The sequence below is a fragment of the Mustela putorius genome, unplaced genomic scaffold (assembly GCF_011764305.1).
Source record: "Mustela putorius furo isolate JIRA1106 unplaced genomic scaffold, ASM1176430v1.1 tig00003909_pilon_pilon_pilon, whole genome shotgun sequence".
Taxonomy (NCBI): Eukaryota; Metazoa; Chordata; class Mammalia; order Carnivora; family Mustelidae; genus Mustela; species Mustela putorius.
The window spans coordinates 40,304,966-40,321,913 of record NW_025422057.1 but is presented as its reverse complement, the minus strand read 5'-3'; the positions used below and the strand labels follow the sequence as shown (position 1 = coordinate 40,321,913).

Genomic DNA, 16,948 nt, shown 5'->3' with positions numbered 1-16,948 from the left:
TATCTCTGCTCAAAGCAAACGTCTCTGAGGACACCTGGCCCTAAAAACCTCAGGTCTCCACTGCCTTATGTTGTGTTCCCCAGGGCAGAGGAAGGGGTAAACTTGCATGCTGTCATTGCACAGAAGGGAGAGGCTCCAGACAAAAGAGGATGCTCCTCACATTTCCTTCCCAATCAGAACCTTCTAGAGAGTCCGTTTGATTCCTAGTAAGGACTGTGAACTACTGGAGCATACATCTCTCTCCATGGGGGCTGGAGCCAAGCACCTCATTGACAACAGGGATTCTTTTCAAAGTCTCTTTTTAGTAACTGGTGGCAATGTTCTGATTTGGGTCAACTTGGAACAGGTTCAGTGTGAACTCAATCTTCCCCTCCTCTTAGTTTCCTTCTCTCCCTTATTAAGTCTTTGTGGATCACTGACTCTGGGGCCATAAAACCCCAGCACGCCTGCTAATCACCAGAGGGGGTCAGACCAAATGACGATAAACCAATAAAGAGAACCATAAAACTAAAGAGCGTGGCTCCTGAAGTCTCACTGGGGCACAAGAGGGTCTGAGGGGAGTTAACTCCAACTACACATCTGCCTTCTAGACATTGAACTTGACGAATCCCAAGACTTTCCGTGATCTCTCAAAGCCTATGGGGGCTCAGACCAAGGAAAGGAAGCTGAAATTCATCCAGAGGTTTAAAGAGGTTGAGAAGACTGAAGGTGGGTAGATCCCAGCTTGACTTTTTTTTTTTTTTTTTCCTGCAGTGTTGCTCATTCAAGTACCTTGACAAGGTCGTTGGTAATGATTCGGGCTCTCACCTAGCATGGAAACAATTATGTTTGGATAGAAACAGCTCTAATCCTCTGGTCTGCACCTTGACTGCAGGGAAGAGTTCCCTGGGCAGGTTTTACACCTACTGATGCCCAAGCCCCACCCCTAGAGATTCTGATTTAAGTAAGGCTGTGGTGAGGCACAGGGAGTACTGAGAACTACCGTGCTAAGAGCTGCTGCCTCCAGACCTAGGGCTACCAGAGGCGGAGAGCACATTCATTCAGCATTTTGTGTGTATTCCCAGCACAGGCCAGCCCACATTCATAAATACAAGGGTCCATTCCAAAGAGAAGGGAATTAAACACGGACAGTTCAAACAATGCATTCAAGATCACAGCTTCTAAATGGCGGAGCCTGTATTTGCTGGACTCTAGAACCTACCTCCCAGTCTCTTCATCAGCACATCACCTTTACAATTTTTATCACATTCACATGCGACTTGAATTCCTAATGCCTTAATTTTTTTTCTCTAGGTCTATTCATTTCTGAACTTTGATGAATGTATTTTCAAAAGAAATTTTTCTATCATGCAGTTGATGCTAGCTCTATTGGTTTTCTCAAATCCTTTGAAATAAACATATAAGTTAAAATAAGGAGCAGCTATCCATGAACCATGAAAATTTCCCTTGGGAACCAGAGGTCTTGTGCTTTGGAAAGGCTTACACGGCACAGAGACGCTGCTTTTGGTGAGCAGGTTCTCAGCAGGACAGGGAGGGTCCTGCTGCATCCTGCACAGCCCCATAGAGGCCTGCCCGGGACCCCTGCACTGCATGGGGCTGGCACTCAGACTTGCTCAGGGGAGATGGGAGGATGTAGACTGTTGGGCAGGCCCTCGTTGCCCTGCCTTTCCTCCTGAGGCTGAAGGTGAATCATTAGGACCCTTCTCGGGGAACCCCCCAACCCCGCGTGCTGTTCCTCTGGCTGCCGGGCGTGGCAGGGCCCCTTCCACAGGGGCAGGCCAGGGGAGCATGGAATCTCACCGTGCTTTCCCATCTCACCTTGGGTGTGCATTTGAGCTGCCTGTTGGATTTGGGACCTTGTGCAGGTTCCTCCACCAGCCCCCGGAATAACTGGCTTAGACAGCTCCTGCATGGCACCAGGGAGGGCTTCAGGCTGAGCATGGGGCTAGCGGCAAGATGGTAAGAAGTCACCACAGGGAGCTGGTTCAGGCCTTGGCCGACTGCGCTGGAGGGATTGTAGGCATGCTGGGGTTTTCTATGTGCCCCTTAACTCAGAAGGCCAAAGCCACTGTCTTCCCATGAATCCTGAGTGCAGCCTTCCCAGAGCCTAACTCTGCCTACGTTCTCAGGTGTAGACCACTGGGGACTCGTGGGTGCCACTGAGGGTCTTGAATGTGCTTCTCATCACCATGGCTACTGGCCAAATCATGACATCTGCGAGCAGAGCCAAGGTTTCATTACGCCTGCAGGTGCTATCTTGCGCGGGGCTTGTGCCTGCCGCTCATGATTGAGCCTGGTAGAGTCTGTGTGTCTGCAGTCTGTCCCAGCACAGGGGGACATCCATGCCAGACTTGTCCTTTCATTGCAGGAGATATGACAGTCCAGTGTCACTACTGTACTCACTACTCCTCGGCCATCATTGTCGCCTCCTACCTGGTCCGGATGCCACCATATACCCAGGCCTTCTGTTCTCTACAGGTGAGCTCCCTTACACACACACACACACACACACACACCACTATCTCACCGACGAATGGCTGGGCTTGGATGAAGCAGGGGTCTCCCTGCTAGAAATCCAGTCTCAGCCGGTGATTCCCGGATGTTGGCTCCGGGATCCTGGGCATTCCAGCTGGGGCAGGCTGCCCATCCTCACTGATCTGCAGTGACCCGCACCTCTGCCCAGTGGTGTTGCAGAAAGACTCCAAAAACAAGAAATGAGAGGTAATAGGGGGAAACATGCATAACATAAGTCAGTTTTCATGAAAAAGGAAAAGCAGAAGGCTTGAAGACTTCCTTGAAGGTGGGTGGTTGGGAATTAGAAAAATAAACACAAAGAAGGAAAAAAAATAACATTACAAAAAAAGAGAGGAAGGAAGAGTGAACGAGTACCACTTGTGACTTCGGAATGCTGACAGCCATGCTAAGTGCAAGTTGAAAGGCTTAAAAGGACAAAGTACTTGAATAATGAATAGCTGAACCAGAGAAAGAAGCTGACCAACTTACCCACCCATGAACCAAGAGACCATTCATTGTACCAGCCTAAGGTTGCCAGATTTCACAAATAAAAACACAGGATGCCCGGGTACATTTGAATTTCAGGTAAACAGTGAATTTTTTAGACTAAAAAAATGATTTGTTATTTATCTGAAGTTCAAATATAGCTGGGCCCCCTTCTGTCTTTCCTCAGCCCTATGCAGCGTGAAGGGAGCAGGCCCTGCTCTGAGTGAGTGGTATGGCCAAGGCACATGGGGTTGCTGAGACAGGGTCCTTTGTAGGCAGTCAAGACATTTATTTTCTTTCTGACCTTATTGCTGGGATCCTGCTTCCCAGGTTGTCCTAGGGGCGCAGCTGTCAACTGGGGAGAGCCTCTGGGTAGCCCAGTTCCAGCCAGCTCCAAAGGGAAGCAGCTCACAGTGCAAGTGCACGGCCTGGCCAGCTCCAGGGCCTTCCCAGCATCCTACGGAGAGGAAGGCAGGAGCCACGGTGGGCAACAGGCCACGAATATGCACAGACTTGCTCCAGTTATGAAGTCCAACAAAGAGAAAGTACGAGTGTTCCAGGAGTGTGGGGTTTTGGTTTGACCTCGCCCAAAGGCCACTCTTCGTGGTCAGATGACCTTGGCCCTGAGAGACCAAAGGCCACGTCTGTACTAAATCCAACTCCTGAGCCCTAGGTGGGAGTGGGTAGGCAAGGTCAAGGTGATTTCTCCAACTAGGAACAAAATCCCTCCAGTCTTCTCTGTCTTGGCACAGTGTTCTCTCTCCTTAAAGGCATGGATTGTCTAGACATTGTATAACCTCCTCTCCCTGGAAATACACTCAAAAATAATAAGTGTGCTTCCCCTGAGCCTTTCTCAGGCAACAAGCATTTTAAGTAAGTTTGGTTTGGAGAACAAACGGTCCCGGAGCTCTAGCCCGTGCCAGGAATCCCATCCAGACGTTGCTCATTAATCCACAAGAAGAGATGATCGCGTTGATGATGATGGCGATGCATTCTGTTATAGCACTCCCTCCAGGCGGCGCTGGATGCTTGAAAAGCTTTCTTTTGTCCCTTCAGTCTCTGTAAAGTCCCATCTCTACGTGTTACTAAAGGTCCTCTCACGTGGACAGGAGGCAGAGTGAACTTGAAATGGTATCCGCCATGAGATTTATACGCCAGATCTGCTACTTCATGGATACAGAATCTTCTGCGAGGGATCTTACCTCTGGAAATGAGGGTTGATTTTGCATAGCTTCCGGAGCTGCTGAGGTTAAACGAGAAACTGTGGGTAAAGCCCCTAGTGCAGGGCTTGACACTGCGTAGGCAATAGATCCTGGTCACTTACTTTCTCCCTGCAATCAGCCAGATCGAAGCTGAGCAGGCCTGAGCTTGTTCAAGCTGGTCCGCTCTGGGCTAAGCTAATTCAAGACAGCCCGGACTTCGGAGAAGCATTCCAGGACAAGACGAGCCATATGAAATAGGTGTGCTGCAGACCCACAAAAATGCTGGGTTAAGATCAACCTGAAGTTAGTCACAACTAGTCTGAGCTTTCTTTTTAGCTAGTTTGATCCATGAATGAGCACACTAAACTGATTTGAGGTGGTCTGAACCAGCGTAAGATGGTCAGAACCAATTTTATCTGCTTTGGGGTGACACACATTAGCTCCGGCCCTTTAACTCCCATGCTGAAGTCTGATGTGACTCCTAGTTTTTCCTGGTTTGACTCTCTGTGGCTGTTGGCTCATCTGAGCTGAAATAAGTTGGGTTCTCCATGTGTGCTATTTTTTACTGACTCTTCTAGCACAACCTGAGAAAAATCCAGCATCTTCTGCTTTCTCCTTAGAATAAAAGATGAATTTTAGCTCCCAAGGGAATGCTTAAAGGCTATATCTGGGGGAAAATGCACCTGGCTCTCCTTTGGGAGTCCTGGGACCTTCACAGACCTCCTTAGGAATGTTCCTGAAGTCAGGCTCTTTCTCTTGCCCCCACCGTGCCTCCTAGGGGACAGGTCCATTTCTTCTTAAGGGACCTTTGCTTCACTCCTGTCTGGTAACGAGGAACGGAACCTCACTACAGTCTCAATAGTAGACTTCCATTCCCCAGCATGGACCATGAGGTAGCGAAGAGTGAGAAATTTGGAGAAGATGCAGAATCCAGGAGTGAGCCCTTCTTATTTTATTTATCTGGAGAGCAGGGAACTGAGAGGGTTGGATGGACCCAGAGCTGGGTGTGTTTGCAAGAGTCAGCCTGACAAAAGGCGTGCTTCTCCATTGCGCATGAAGTAAGCTCTGCCTCTTGCCTATTAGTGTGAAGGAGCCAGACTTGCCAGTTGCTTGTTCCATGGCTCGGCAGGGAGGATGAATCTTTGGAGTGGAAAGCCATGTGTCTAAGCCCTGCACCCCGTGTGACCCTGCGCACTGTCAAGAGGCAGACATGGTGCCTTGGGTACAGTGGCTTGCCCAGCCACCCCTGAACTGGATGAAGACAGAAGGGGGGGCTCTGCCCCACAGCCTAGAATTGCCATGCAGCACATTCTGATCCCTGGGTGGAAAGTGTGCTATGTTGCCTTCACTTTTGCATCTTGCCCACTTTGGGCTGCTCTCGGAATGACTGTGTTTGATCTTCTGCCTCGAACCGGGTATTATAGCGATAGACTCTCACAGTCCAGAAGGTATGGCAGAGAGGCAGAGGTACTGCAGAGAGGCAGTGCGAGCCAAGCAGGTGACACCACAAGTCGCGGGGGATGAGATGGGAGCTGGTCATACGCTGTCACCCCACTCTGTGGAGACCTGAGACTGCTGTCTTCCAGAGCCGGGGGCTCAGCTCCTAGGACGCAGTCCCTCTCTGGCATCTGTCCGGCCTGGAGCTGGTGCCTGAGAGCAGCCAGGAGGCTGCACCACTGCCGGGGCCACAGCCCGCCCCCCCGCCCCATTACCACCCCAGCGGGAGCACCAGTGGCCATGAGGCCCACAAGGAGACTGGCCTGGGCAGGGCAGAGCGAGGCAGCAGCGCCCCAGCGAGGGCACAGTGGCCGTGCTGCTGCAGCTGCTGTTACATTTAATCAGAAGCTGAAATAAAGTGCTGTGTTAATTAAGTCGCAACCCGTGTGACGGCAGCTGTTACCAGCAGTAGGGAAGGGTTTTCCGAACCACCTGAGGCGCGATGCCTGGTTTTCGCGTAAGACAGATGCTCACTGCAGAGAGAACAGAGAGCCGCCCAGGCAGTCCACGTGGAGGCTCCGTGGGTGACAGGCCATGGGTCCGGGGGGAAGCTGTGTCCAAAACAAAGGCACAGTTATCATTATGCTGACTCAACGAGGAGCATTCGGAAAGGCTCATGTAATAGAGACAGGAGGACCTGAGTCAAAGTCCTGGCTCTAGAACTTTCTCATGAGTAGTATTGAATCACTGAGCTTCCATTCCTCCTTTATTTTTTTTTTCCATTCCTCCTTTAAAATACCCCCTGCCTCGGTAGGTGGTAAAGATGGGGTGAGTTACAGCAGGGGAGCCCTTTGGCTGGTTTCTAAATGCTCCATATTTGTCCACTGTCCTCCCTGTAAGAGTGGACAGCAGGCGTCTGTTGAGTAAAGGGCCACATCCTCCAGGAAGGAAAGCTAATGGCTACGCTGGGGGAGGCCCACCCGGCATCGAGAGCAAGACTGACGAGGCAGCCCAGCTGGTACACGGGCTTCCCAAATTCTCGTCGGGCCGACAGCCCAGCTGGCTGAGTGGGATGTCAGAGCCTGGCATTCTGAAGAAGCCCGCAGAAGGCCAAGCCCGGCTCTTTCCTCAGCTGCACACATTGGCCCTGGGTGGCCCTGGGGGGCCCTGGGTTGACTCTTGGGTGGTGATGGGGTCTCAAAATTGACCAGCTGATGCGCTTACTCTTTTGTTCCCTGTCCCAGACCCCGCCCCTGCTCACTTCCCCCCAGATCCCACCTTCTGCTTCTAGGAACTTTTATTCATTTATTTTCTTAGGTATGGATGTATTTTTTTTATTTAATTTTATTTTTTCAGTGTTCCAAGATTCATTGTTTATGCACCACACCCAGTGCTTCCAGGAACTTTTAAATTCTTTTTCTTTTTCTTCTTCAGAGCCCTTGGTTACCTTCCCCCATGTATCTGAGGTCGGGGCCCCAGCCCAGGATCGCTTCTCCATTCCCACACTGCAAAGAGGGACAGGGGCATCGGGGCAGAGTCCTCGGGGCATCTTTTTCTGTCCGCCTGGCACTGCAGGAGGTGCCTCACACATGTGTGCACACATGCACACTCACACTCACATGCTAACCCATGTTTGTACACCCACAACCGTCACCCCAGAGTAGAGTGTGGGAAACATTAAGACTTAAACTCCCTGGTGGGAAACATTAAGACTTTAAGAAACTCCCTGGTGTTCACACTGCAGGAGGGCAGAAACCCCCGTGCTGGTCCACCCAGTTGCCCAGCTGGGGCACCCTCTCCTCTCGCTGACACACCCTCTTTCACGGACAGAGGACAGCAGCTTAGAGGACCCATGCACACAGTTGTCCTGGGAGTGGATTGGTTACATGGGATACTTGTAAATTACCGGAAAAACCATTTCCAGGAGAATACATTGTCAGACTGCTCATAAAACCAGTCCCATACTTGAATGTAGTGGTGGGTTGACTCAGGTCAGTCCCACCGGAAAGGAAGGCTAGACTTTCTAGCACGTAGTGTGCAAATCTCTGTGTTTAAAGGTCCTTGAGCACATGTAGTTGCTGTACTCCTTGCGGGTCTTGATCAAGAATTGAATGGGTTTTTTTCAGCATAGTTTCCCTGCCCACACTGGAGAGGAGTTTAAGAATGTCTGTCCCTCTTGAAATGCTTACCCAGGGGCACAGGGGCACACAAGAGCTGTGCCTTTACTACAGAACACTCCTTTCAAGACCATTTCCAGTTTTGTTTTGTTTTTTAAGACTTATAGTTGGTCTTTTTGTTTTTGTTTTTGTTTTTTTTTTTTTTATTTGTCAGAGAGAGAGCGAGCGAGAAGGAGCACGGCAGGCAGAGTGGCAGGCAGAGTCAAAGGGAGAAGGAGGCTTCCTGCAGAGCAAGGAGCCGGATGTGGGACTCGATCCCAGGACGCTGGGAACATGACCTGAGCCGAAGGCAGCTGCTTAACCAACTGAGCCACCCAGGTGTCCCCCATTTCCAGTTTTAATAGACGTATCACAATCACAAACTTTTTTCTAATCTGAACTCCTGTCATGTCCAGCAGAAGTCCTAATTGGCCATTTCTCTCCCCATTATTTTGATTTTAATTTTGATTCATCTCTTTGCAAAATTTTGTACCCCTTGGAAGTATTTTAATTGAGGACGAATACCTAGGGTTATATTGTTTGTGAGCCCTTAAATATTCAGAATATCTTTCTGGCTTCTTCATGAAGGAGTGATATCATTTAGAAGTAAAATCCAGCTCCTCTACCTTTTGCCTTCGAAACCTCCAGCCTTAGCTGCCTTGTCTTCTAGCTCTTTAGCGTCACATGGAAAAAGTTTTCTGCCAATGAGAGGTTGTTCCTTTGTTGATAATCATCATCATCATCATCTTACTATTGTTTTTATCAGCATGTCGGGTACACATAGGATTCATTGCTCTTGGTACTCAAGGATGCGCCAATATGCAGAATGGATTTAGGAGCAAAATCTTGGCTCCGTAATTCTCTCCGATCATTTGGTTTCCACTCAGTCTGTATACTTAATTTTTTTGTTGTTTTATTTTATTTTGTTTTGGACTTTCCTCATGGCAGGGCTCTGCAGACCTTCACTGTGCCTCCCTGCCTCGCTCCTTCTCTCCCTTCCTTTTCTCTGTCTTCTCTTCCTTTTCTCCTTCCTTCCTTTCCTGAGAATCAAGTCATGGCTGAGACTCCCTGCTGGCGGCCCCTGGATTCCATGTCCATGCACAGACTTACAGTACAAGCAATAGAACAGCTCCACTTTTTCTTCTAGGGAATTTGGCTTTTCTTTTGTATTGCAGAGGTGAGAAAACCCATTAATTTTGAAACAAATGTATGCAAATACATTTATTAATATAGGAAATAGGAAAATCAGTTATTGCTTCCTTTATAAATAATACAGGCTTAAGTTTTAAAGATATTACTTTTGCTAAAATGCATTAGACAGCTGTGAAAAAAATAACATTCTTCTTTGTGGTAATATCTTTAACCAGATTTGTAGCACTAACAATATTTCCTATGTATATATTATTTTTATTTAATACAGGTAATCTTTTTATTACCAAATCATATTGTTTCTCAGGAGATTACCATCAGTACTCATAAAAGCTGCAAAAGGAATCCAGGAGGACGAGAAGGCATCAATCTCCTGCAGATGTAAGGCTCGGGCTGCAGATTAAATATGCAAAGCTCTTAATATGTTTCAATGAGCCACTTGTTAGGTGCATATTTATTTAAAAACACTCTCCCCCTATTTTGTTTCCATTTCCATTTGAATCTGATGGTGGGCAGCATCCCCTAATTTCAACACAAGAGCAAAGTGACCTTGGAGAAAAGCCACATTCTTAAGCTGCCCAGGTAGTGTGTTCTGTTGCAATTCTGCTGCAACTGGCTTTCTCAGTGTCCCTGTCCATGTCTGTGTGCAGAGAACGACCCATGGGCCTCCCTGGATCCTTAGGTCTGACTCGGAAAACCGACCAGCCCACCAAGATGTCCAGATGGGGTCCATCTCAGGCGAGTGGCAGAGTCTGCCTTTGCAGAAAGAGCTGAGACTCCTCGCCCCACAGGTTAGGAGATCACATTTGCCCCAGGCCCAGGGACTCCCCCCAGTAAGCTGGCACAAGGGCAAAAGAAGGCATGTCCGTTGGAGGAGCATCCATGGGATTGACCTAGTTCTGCCACTGGTTGCTTTTGATAGCCTTGGGAAATCCAGGACTTGTTGAGGACCTTCAGTTTTCTGGTGTGCAGAATGGAAGTGGACTTCCTTCCTGACACCCCTGCTGTGAGGATCAGGAGCCAACATCTCTGTATAAAGTGCCTAACATGTGGAAGACTTGCCAAGGGGTGGCTGTGGCCCTTCTTTACTCATCATCTACTCCTGCAGCTGCCCCAAAGCTTCCTTAGGTAAATGCTGACGAGACCTCAGTCCCCGAGAAGTGAAGGGAGCTGGCGGGTGCAGAGGAGAGCTCTACGCATTTGTTCTCAGGCCACAAGAACCCTGTACAAGTTGGCAAAAGGAGGACAAGTTCTGATTGAATGAAGGCCCAGCCTTAATGGGGACAAGAGAAGTATCCAATCCCGGGCAGGTGTTTGGGGATGTCCCCAAACTTAAGTAGACCCAGAGCCCCACTTCAGAACCTCTTTCTGGAAGTCCATCTGCCCCCAGCATCGTCATTCCTCCAACCAGACCTTTTTCCCTCTGCCCAGCCCTCAAGGCCACCTTATAAATAAGGGTAGCATCAACTAAAGAGATTTGATGACCCAGATGAGAGGAGCAGAGCATTCAAAGAAAGAATTTTTTTTAAGTCTTACCTGGTGCAATCCTAGTTGCCAGGCTTGGGATGCATCAGGCCACCTGTGGAAATGGGAGATGGAACTGGGGCAGTCCTTGAAGAGTGTGTAGACATCTTATCTTCATGGACCAGCTTCCTGTATCTGGGCGGCTGGTATCCCTCCAGATCTTCATCCTCAGACCTGTTCTCTCTTGTAAGACTGCTCTGTTAGGTGTCAGCAGGGCCCTGACCTAGCCTGCTTCCTTCTGCTTCTGTTCTTGGCCTTGCTTCTGCTCAGAACACTCTGCCTTCTTCTATGTCACCAGACTTGCAAACTCACCAGGGGTCCACTTCTCTAGAAAACTTGCCCTGATCCCACATGACATGGCTGACCCGCTCTCTGTCCTGTAGTGGGTCCTTTGTGTCCTGTCTGTGCGTGATTCAGAGTGGGCCCTTAGCACATGTGGGGAATGGACAGATAAATGACTCTGCTTTTCCTGTCTCTGATCTGAGCCCGGATTTCTGAAATGGAGAATGAACAGTGCATCACGTGTCCTTTGAGGAAGCCTCAGGGAAAGGGTCCAGAGAATGGTCGAGTGAGCGGAGCCACGAGAAAACCATGGCACGCACACGTGGAGCGGTGAACGAACCTGTGTGGGAGTGAATGGAAAGAAAGCTCTGACGGTGAAGCCGTGCCTCAGTGGCCGTGGGCGAGGAGAGGCCCACCCGGGCAGTGCCTGCGTGTCTTTCTCACTACAGGTGATCACATGGGCTCCCTTTCCTCACAGGGTGGAAACTTTGATGTGGCAGACAGAATGTTCCACAGTGTGAAGAACGCGTGGGAGTCGGCCTCTAGGGAGAACATGAGTGACGTCAGGGAGCTGACCCCGGAGTTCTTCTACCTGCCCGAGTTCCTCGTCAACGGCAACGCCGTGGAGTTTGGTGCGTGGAGGCTGTGGTGCGGCCGGGGTGGGCTGGGCAGGGGAGGGATCGCTCCCCAAAGCTCAGGCAGTGACCAATTTCATCACTAACTTTGCTGGTCACCTAAATGAAGAGACCCTTCACCAAACCAGTGTGGTCATTGTGAGGTCTCCCCTCGATGGTGGCCTTCAGTGGTGAGGTAGAAGCCAAGGAAGGACTTGAAGGCCCCAGCTGCCAGGATGTCTCTGAGGCACAGTCCCACCCATCCTGTGAGGGTCCCCAGGCCTCAGTCTGCCGTGAGAAGCCCTGCGTACAACCAGGTCTATGCTGACCCGCCGCGTGACCTGGGCAAACCCCTGCCCCTCTGTGGCCTCGTTTTTCTCCGTGGCCCACAAACAGGTTAAGCTGGGCTCTGAGTTGGACCCAGAGAAGCTGGGTCTTCCGGGAGAGATTGCTTACCGGATAGGGTCTAAGGGGAGTGGTATGGGGACGCTGGTGGCTCCTTCTCTTTCCTGTGCTTCCGGCTCCACCCCAGGAGGAACTAGGCCATCTCCCCGGTTTAGAGGAGGAACAACAATTTCAGGACACCCCTGTGAGCAGGTCCCCTGGTGGCTGTGTGTGTACCTTGGTAGCCTCCGCTGTAAATGTCAGGGTGACTTGTGGAAGGGGCCATGTGGTCAGAGCCTGAGGCAGGGTGTGGGCCACTGCACCCCAGAGGAAGGGAGATGGGATCCCTCACCTGATGGGGGGCACTCGTGAACTGTAACTAGCATACACCTGCACCCCAGAGCTCCCCTTCCTCGGGACCCTCCTTCCTCCAAACAGCCCACAGGGGCACCTTTTTTGGCACTGGGGATTTAGTTGGGGCTCCTGGAATCGACTGTCCTGAAGGTGTTTACATTCTGTACAGGCATGGAGGAAGGGGAGAGAACATATAAACATATTTATATAAGTGAAATTGTATCTGATGCTGAGAATTGTTATGAGGACAGAAGGTAGGAAAATGGTTCAAGAGTGATTCAGAGGACACTGTGTTAGTCTGATCTCCAGGAGGCATTGCCTGAGGTGGTGACAGGGGAGCTGAGGCTGGCTGGTAAAGGAGCCACATGAGGCACAAACCTGTGGGCCAGAGAGAAGCGGGGAAGGTTTTATTTAGTTGAAGGCTCTGGAGGGTTTAAGCAAGACCACAACCAGTGTTTATCGGGCAACCATCATATGCCTGGAGTTTTTCTAAGCACATTGTGCGTATTTTTCTTTTCATCCTTCTACCAGCCCCCTCCCCCGGGGGGTGGCTAACAGGTAGGAAAAGTGAGTCCCAAAGAGATTAAGCAATATGCCCAAGGTTGTGCAGCTAATGGGTAGGAGAGAGACTTGGGCTTGGATCCAGACTCGTTCTATTGTCTGGGGAAGCTGCCTCTAAAAACCTTGCTGTCCTCACTTTAAAAATGGAAAGAAAATACATAAATTATAGAGTTAAATGAAGATTCAGTAAGATGTTGTGTGCCAAGCACCTAGCATAGAGCCCTGGCATAGTTAGGTGCTCAAAATACAAGAGCTTTTACTGTTACTGTGATTATCTCCTTATTGCTCTAGCCCCGAATAGAAAGCACCCGGATAAAAAGGCACAGAAGGTAGGGAGGAAGACAAACAATGACCACACCACTGCCATTTTATAGGCAGTTTGTGAAGCAAACACAAACCTGCCTGGGAAGCAAGGAGGGCCTTGTGGAGGGTGGAAGGCTTAGAGACCAAGTAAGAATATTCCAGGCAGATGAGTGGGGGATGCACCAGACAGAAGCAGCAGCAAGTAGTGAGGCCTGTGCAGGACACAGCTCTTAGCCTGATCTGCCTGGAATCAGAAGTCCTAGACAGGACAGTGTGTATCCCCCCTGGTTCCTAGCCCAGTTTGGGCTCCCATTCATGCAAAGCCCTGCTGTTTCTCACCCTACTCAGGCTGCATGCAGGACGGGACAGCACTGGGAGACGTGCAGCTCCCTCCCTGGGCTGATGGGGACCCTCGGAAATTCATCAGCCTGCACAGACAGGTGAGTTGAGCAGGGTCACACCAGAGGCCCTGGCATCCTGAATGAAGACTGCAGTATCTTCACTCTCCGTGGAGGCTTTCTGTGTGAGCACAGGGCTAGTGATATATGTTTCTGAGGCTCTTATGTCTACAGAGCCCAGAAAAGGTGCTGGGCTCCATTCTCCAGGTTAACAGGAAAATGTTTGTGTTGTGGACTCTTCCAAGAGTTCCATTAGATTCTGTCCTTGCGCCAGTTTGTTGTGGGAATCACTGGGAGAAATTAATTCAGTTTCTTTTTGGATCACCTGGGTCAAGTCAGTGTCTTTAGCTGGCCCTATAGTCAGGGCCATGATGGGGCCGTACTGCTCTATATAGCTCATAGAAAGGCTGTAGACCCTGAGGGGCTCCTTTTAGCCAAAGGATTTGCCAGGACTGGGGAATACTTGGCTTCTCAGCCAGAGAGGTTGATGTGGTAGAAACCATTTTGGGACACATATCCTGGATCAAATACATGCATTAGCATAAACCACAAAAATATATGTGATAATATCATTACTCATCAGAGAAACATAAATTAAAATCATGGGAGATGACATTACATACTCACAAGAGTGGCTAAAATTTTAAATATGACAAAACCAAGAGTAAGCAAGAATACAGAGCAATCAGAGTTCATTACACATTGTTGGTAAGAAAATAAAATGGAAAAGGCACTTAGGAAAAAACTTAGTAGTTTCTTACAAAGTTAAAGAAGAATTTACCTTATCACCCAGCAATCCCCCTTGCATATATTGACTGAAGAGAAATAAAGATATGTCCATGGAAAAGCATGCACAAAAATATGCACCGGTTTTATTCAGACCAATCAAAAACTGAAAACAACCCAAATGTCCAGCAACTGGTAATGGATAAACAAATGATTCATTCACGCAATGGAATACTATGGAAGAGTATTACTAAGAAAGAGATTACTGATAAATACTAAGAAAGAGATTACTGATACATGGAGCAACATGAATTAATGAAAAAGCATCATCCTAAGCAAAAGAAGCCAAAACTCAAAGCTACATACTATAGGATTTTATTTATATGACATTCTGGAAAAGGTAAAATTATGGGGACAGAGAGTCGATCAGTAGTTACTAAGGTCTGGAGTAGGGAATGATGGAAAAGGAGTACAAGAGAATTTTTTTTTTAAGATTTTATTTATTTATTTGACAGACAGAGATCACAAGTAGGCAGAGAGACAGGCAGAGAGAGAGAGAGAGAGAGAGGGAAGCAGGCTTCCTGCGGAGCAGAGAGCCCGATGCGGGGCTCGATCCCAGGACCCTGAGATCATGACCCGAGCCGAAGGCAGCAGCCCAAACCACTGAGCCACCCAGGCGCCCCAAAGAGAATATTTTGAGTTGATTTAAATGTCCTATGTCTCAGTTGTGGTGGTGATTACATGACTACATTCCTTTGTCAGAACACATTGAACTGTATATTTTAAAAGGGTGAATTTTATTATGTGTAAATTATATCTAAAAAGAAAAAAAAATCTGGGGTGGGCCTGGCTAGTAAAAGCAAAGTTGGACTCTTCCCTCTGTCCTTCTTCCTTGCCAAGGAGAAAAGTCTTCCCTGGTTTATCCTTGCCTCTGGAAGTGTAGTAATGGTAGGCATCTCTCCCACAACCCACTGGTCTTGAATAGCTGGACCAGAGGTGAACTTAACCTTCAGGTGACAGCAGCCCTCTACCAGGTTGTTCTCAGAAAAAGTTGTTGACCTGGGCTGAGTGAGCAGATTCACTCTACAGGACTGACTGCAGATGCCGGTGGTCTAGTGGGGAGGCAGCTTGATTATATAACCACACAAATAACAGAAAAATTATAACTGCACAAAGTGCTACAAAGGAGAGAAATTCAATGCCATCAGATATAGGTTAGAGGTGAGACCCATGGGACCTGGGTGATGACAACAGCGGGGAGACATCTTCTGGTAGAGTAAAGATTAGGTTGGAGTGGATTAAGGTGTTAATGATCAACATCAGTGAAAATATCAGAGTAGGAATCTCTGAAAATCCTCTACTCCATAAAAGCAATAAGAATAATGGCAAAGATTATCATTAAAAAAAAAAAAAAAAACTCTCCAGAACTCTGGAAATTAACCAGAGGCTTAGAAAAATCAGGGAAAATAAAAAATCAAAATTCCTTTCTCAAAGGAAAAATGACTGAATCTTTGTAAGAACAGCAAGCTTTGCGTTGTTTTAATTTATACTCTTCTCATTTCTCCTCATCTCTGTAGTAGTTTGAAAACCAACAGCCCACAATAACAGTCAAAACCAAGAGCCTAACAGTCATTGGAGGGTGAAGAATGGGTTTGGAGCTCCTTCAAAACCCCATACCCAGAGAACTGTCATTAGTTGACTTGTTAATGTTTCCCTGAATGTCCCCACCAACAAGTCTTTTCTTCAGTGACATTTGTGAAAAAATAAACCAGAAACAACTGTTTGACACTGTGGCTGCCAGAGGCAGTGGATATAATTGGGCAAACAACAGACTAACCAAAAAGCTTAAATAGAAAAATTAGAGAATGAAATATTTATTAGGAGGCCTTGAAAAAAACTTCAAAATATCTCTGGAATCTAGAAGGACACACACAACTGTAGGGATACTTTCATGCGCAAGGCTGTGTTCATGCTCCTAAGGTCCTAAGCTTCACTTCAGGCTGACATTGAGGCTCTGTGCAAGCAAGATATGGAGTAAAAGCAGAGTTTTTATCAGGTGGTTGCTGCCTAGCTGAACATTGAAGCTTTGTGCTAACACGCACACAAAGCCCCTCCCTGGTGAAAGACTGGAATGCTAATTGGTCCTAGGCATTTAAAGAAATCTTCATCCAATCATAAGATGATCATTAAGCTAACAGAGCAGAAATTTTAGTGGCCACATACAACAACAACAAAAATACAGACCTTATAGAACTAGTTCAGAAAAGTCCTAAATAAACCAACCAGCAAACAACAATAACAAACAGTAAAGCAACAACAAACCCTGGAGAGAGGTAAAGATCTGATTTCCAGAGCTGATACATCATATTATCTAAAATGCCCAGTTTTCTATAAAAAGTATGAGACATGTAAAGAAAAAGAAAGTATGGCTCATAATGGAGGATAAAAGCAGTCAGTAGGAATACCTCTGAGGAAGCCTAACCTTTGGACTTACTAGACAAAGACTTTAAATCAGCTATTGTGAATATGTACAAAGCATTAAATAAAACCGTGTTTAAAGATTGAAAGGAGAGTGTAACAATGAGAAAAGATATATAAAGAGATAGAAATTATGCAAAGGAACCAAATAGAAATTGTGGAGCTGAGAATTACAGTAACTGAGATGAAAAATTCACTAAAAGAGATCAATAGCAGGCAGAAGAAAGAATCAACAAACTTGGAAGATAGGTCAACTGAGATTATCCAATCTGGGAAACAGGAAGAAATGAGTGAAGAAAAGTGAGAAGAATATATGCACCTGTAGAACACCATCAAACATACCAACATACACAAATTCAAAGTACCAGAAAGAGAGGAGA

The 16,948-nt window shown here is 47.7% G+C and overlaps 1 protein-coding gene across 3 annotated transcripts in view; it reads left to right on the top strand.

The window, feature by feature from the left end:
• WDFY4 (WDFY family member 4) overlaps positions 1-16,948 on the top strand; it is a 268,674-nt gene that overhangs the window by 231,439 nt on the left and 20,287 nt on the right. For all 3 annotated transcript variants that reach the window (XM_013063131.2, XM_004765845.3, XM_004765846.3), the window contains exons 50-53: positions 591-708; positions 2,369-2,478; positions 11,229-11,382; positions 13,315-13,406. In XM_013063131.2, the coding sequence (XP_012918585.1) occupies positions 591-708; positions 2,369-2,478; positions 11,229-11,382; positions 13,315-13,406 (474 nt within the window). The remainder of the gene's footprint in view (positions 1-590; positions 709-2,368; positions 2,479-11,228; positions 11,383-13,314; positions 13,407-16,948) is intronic.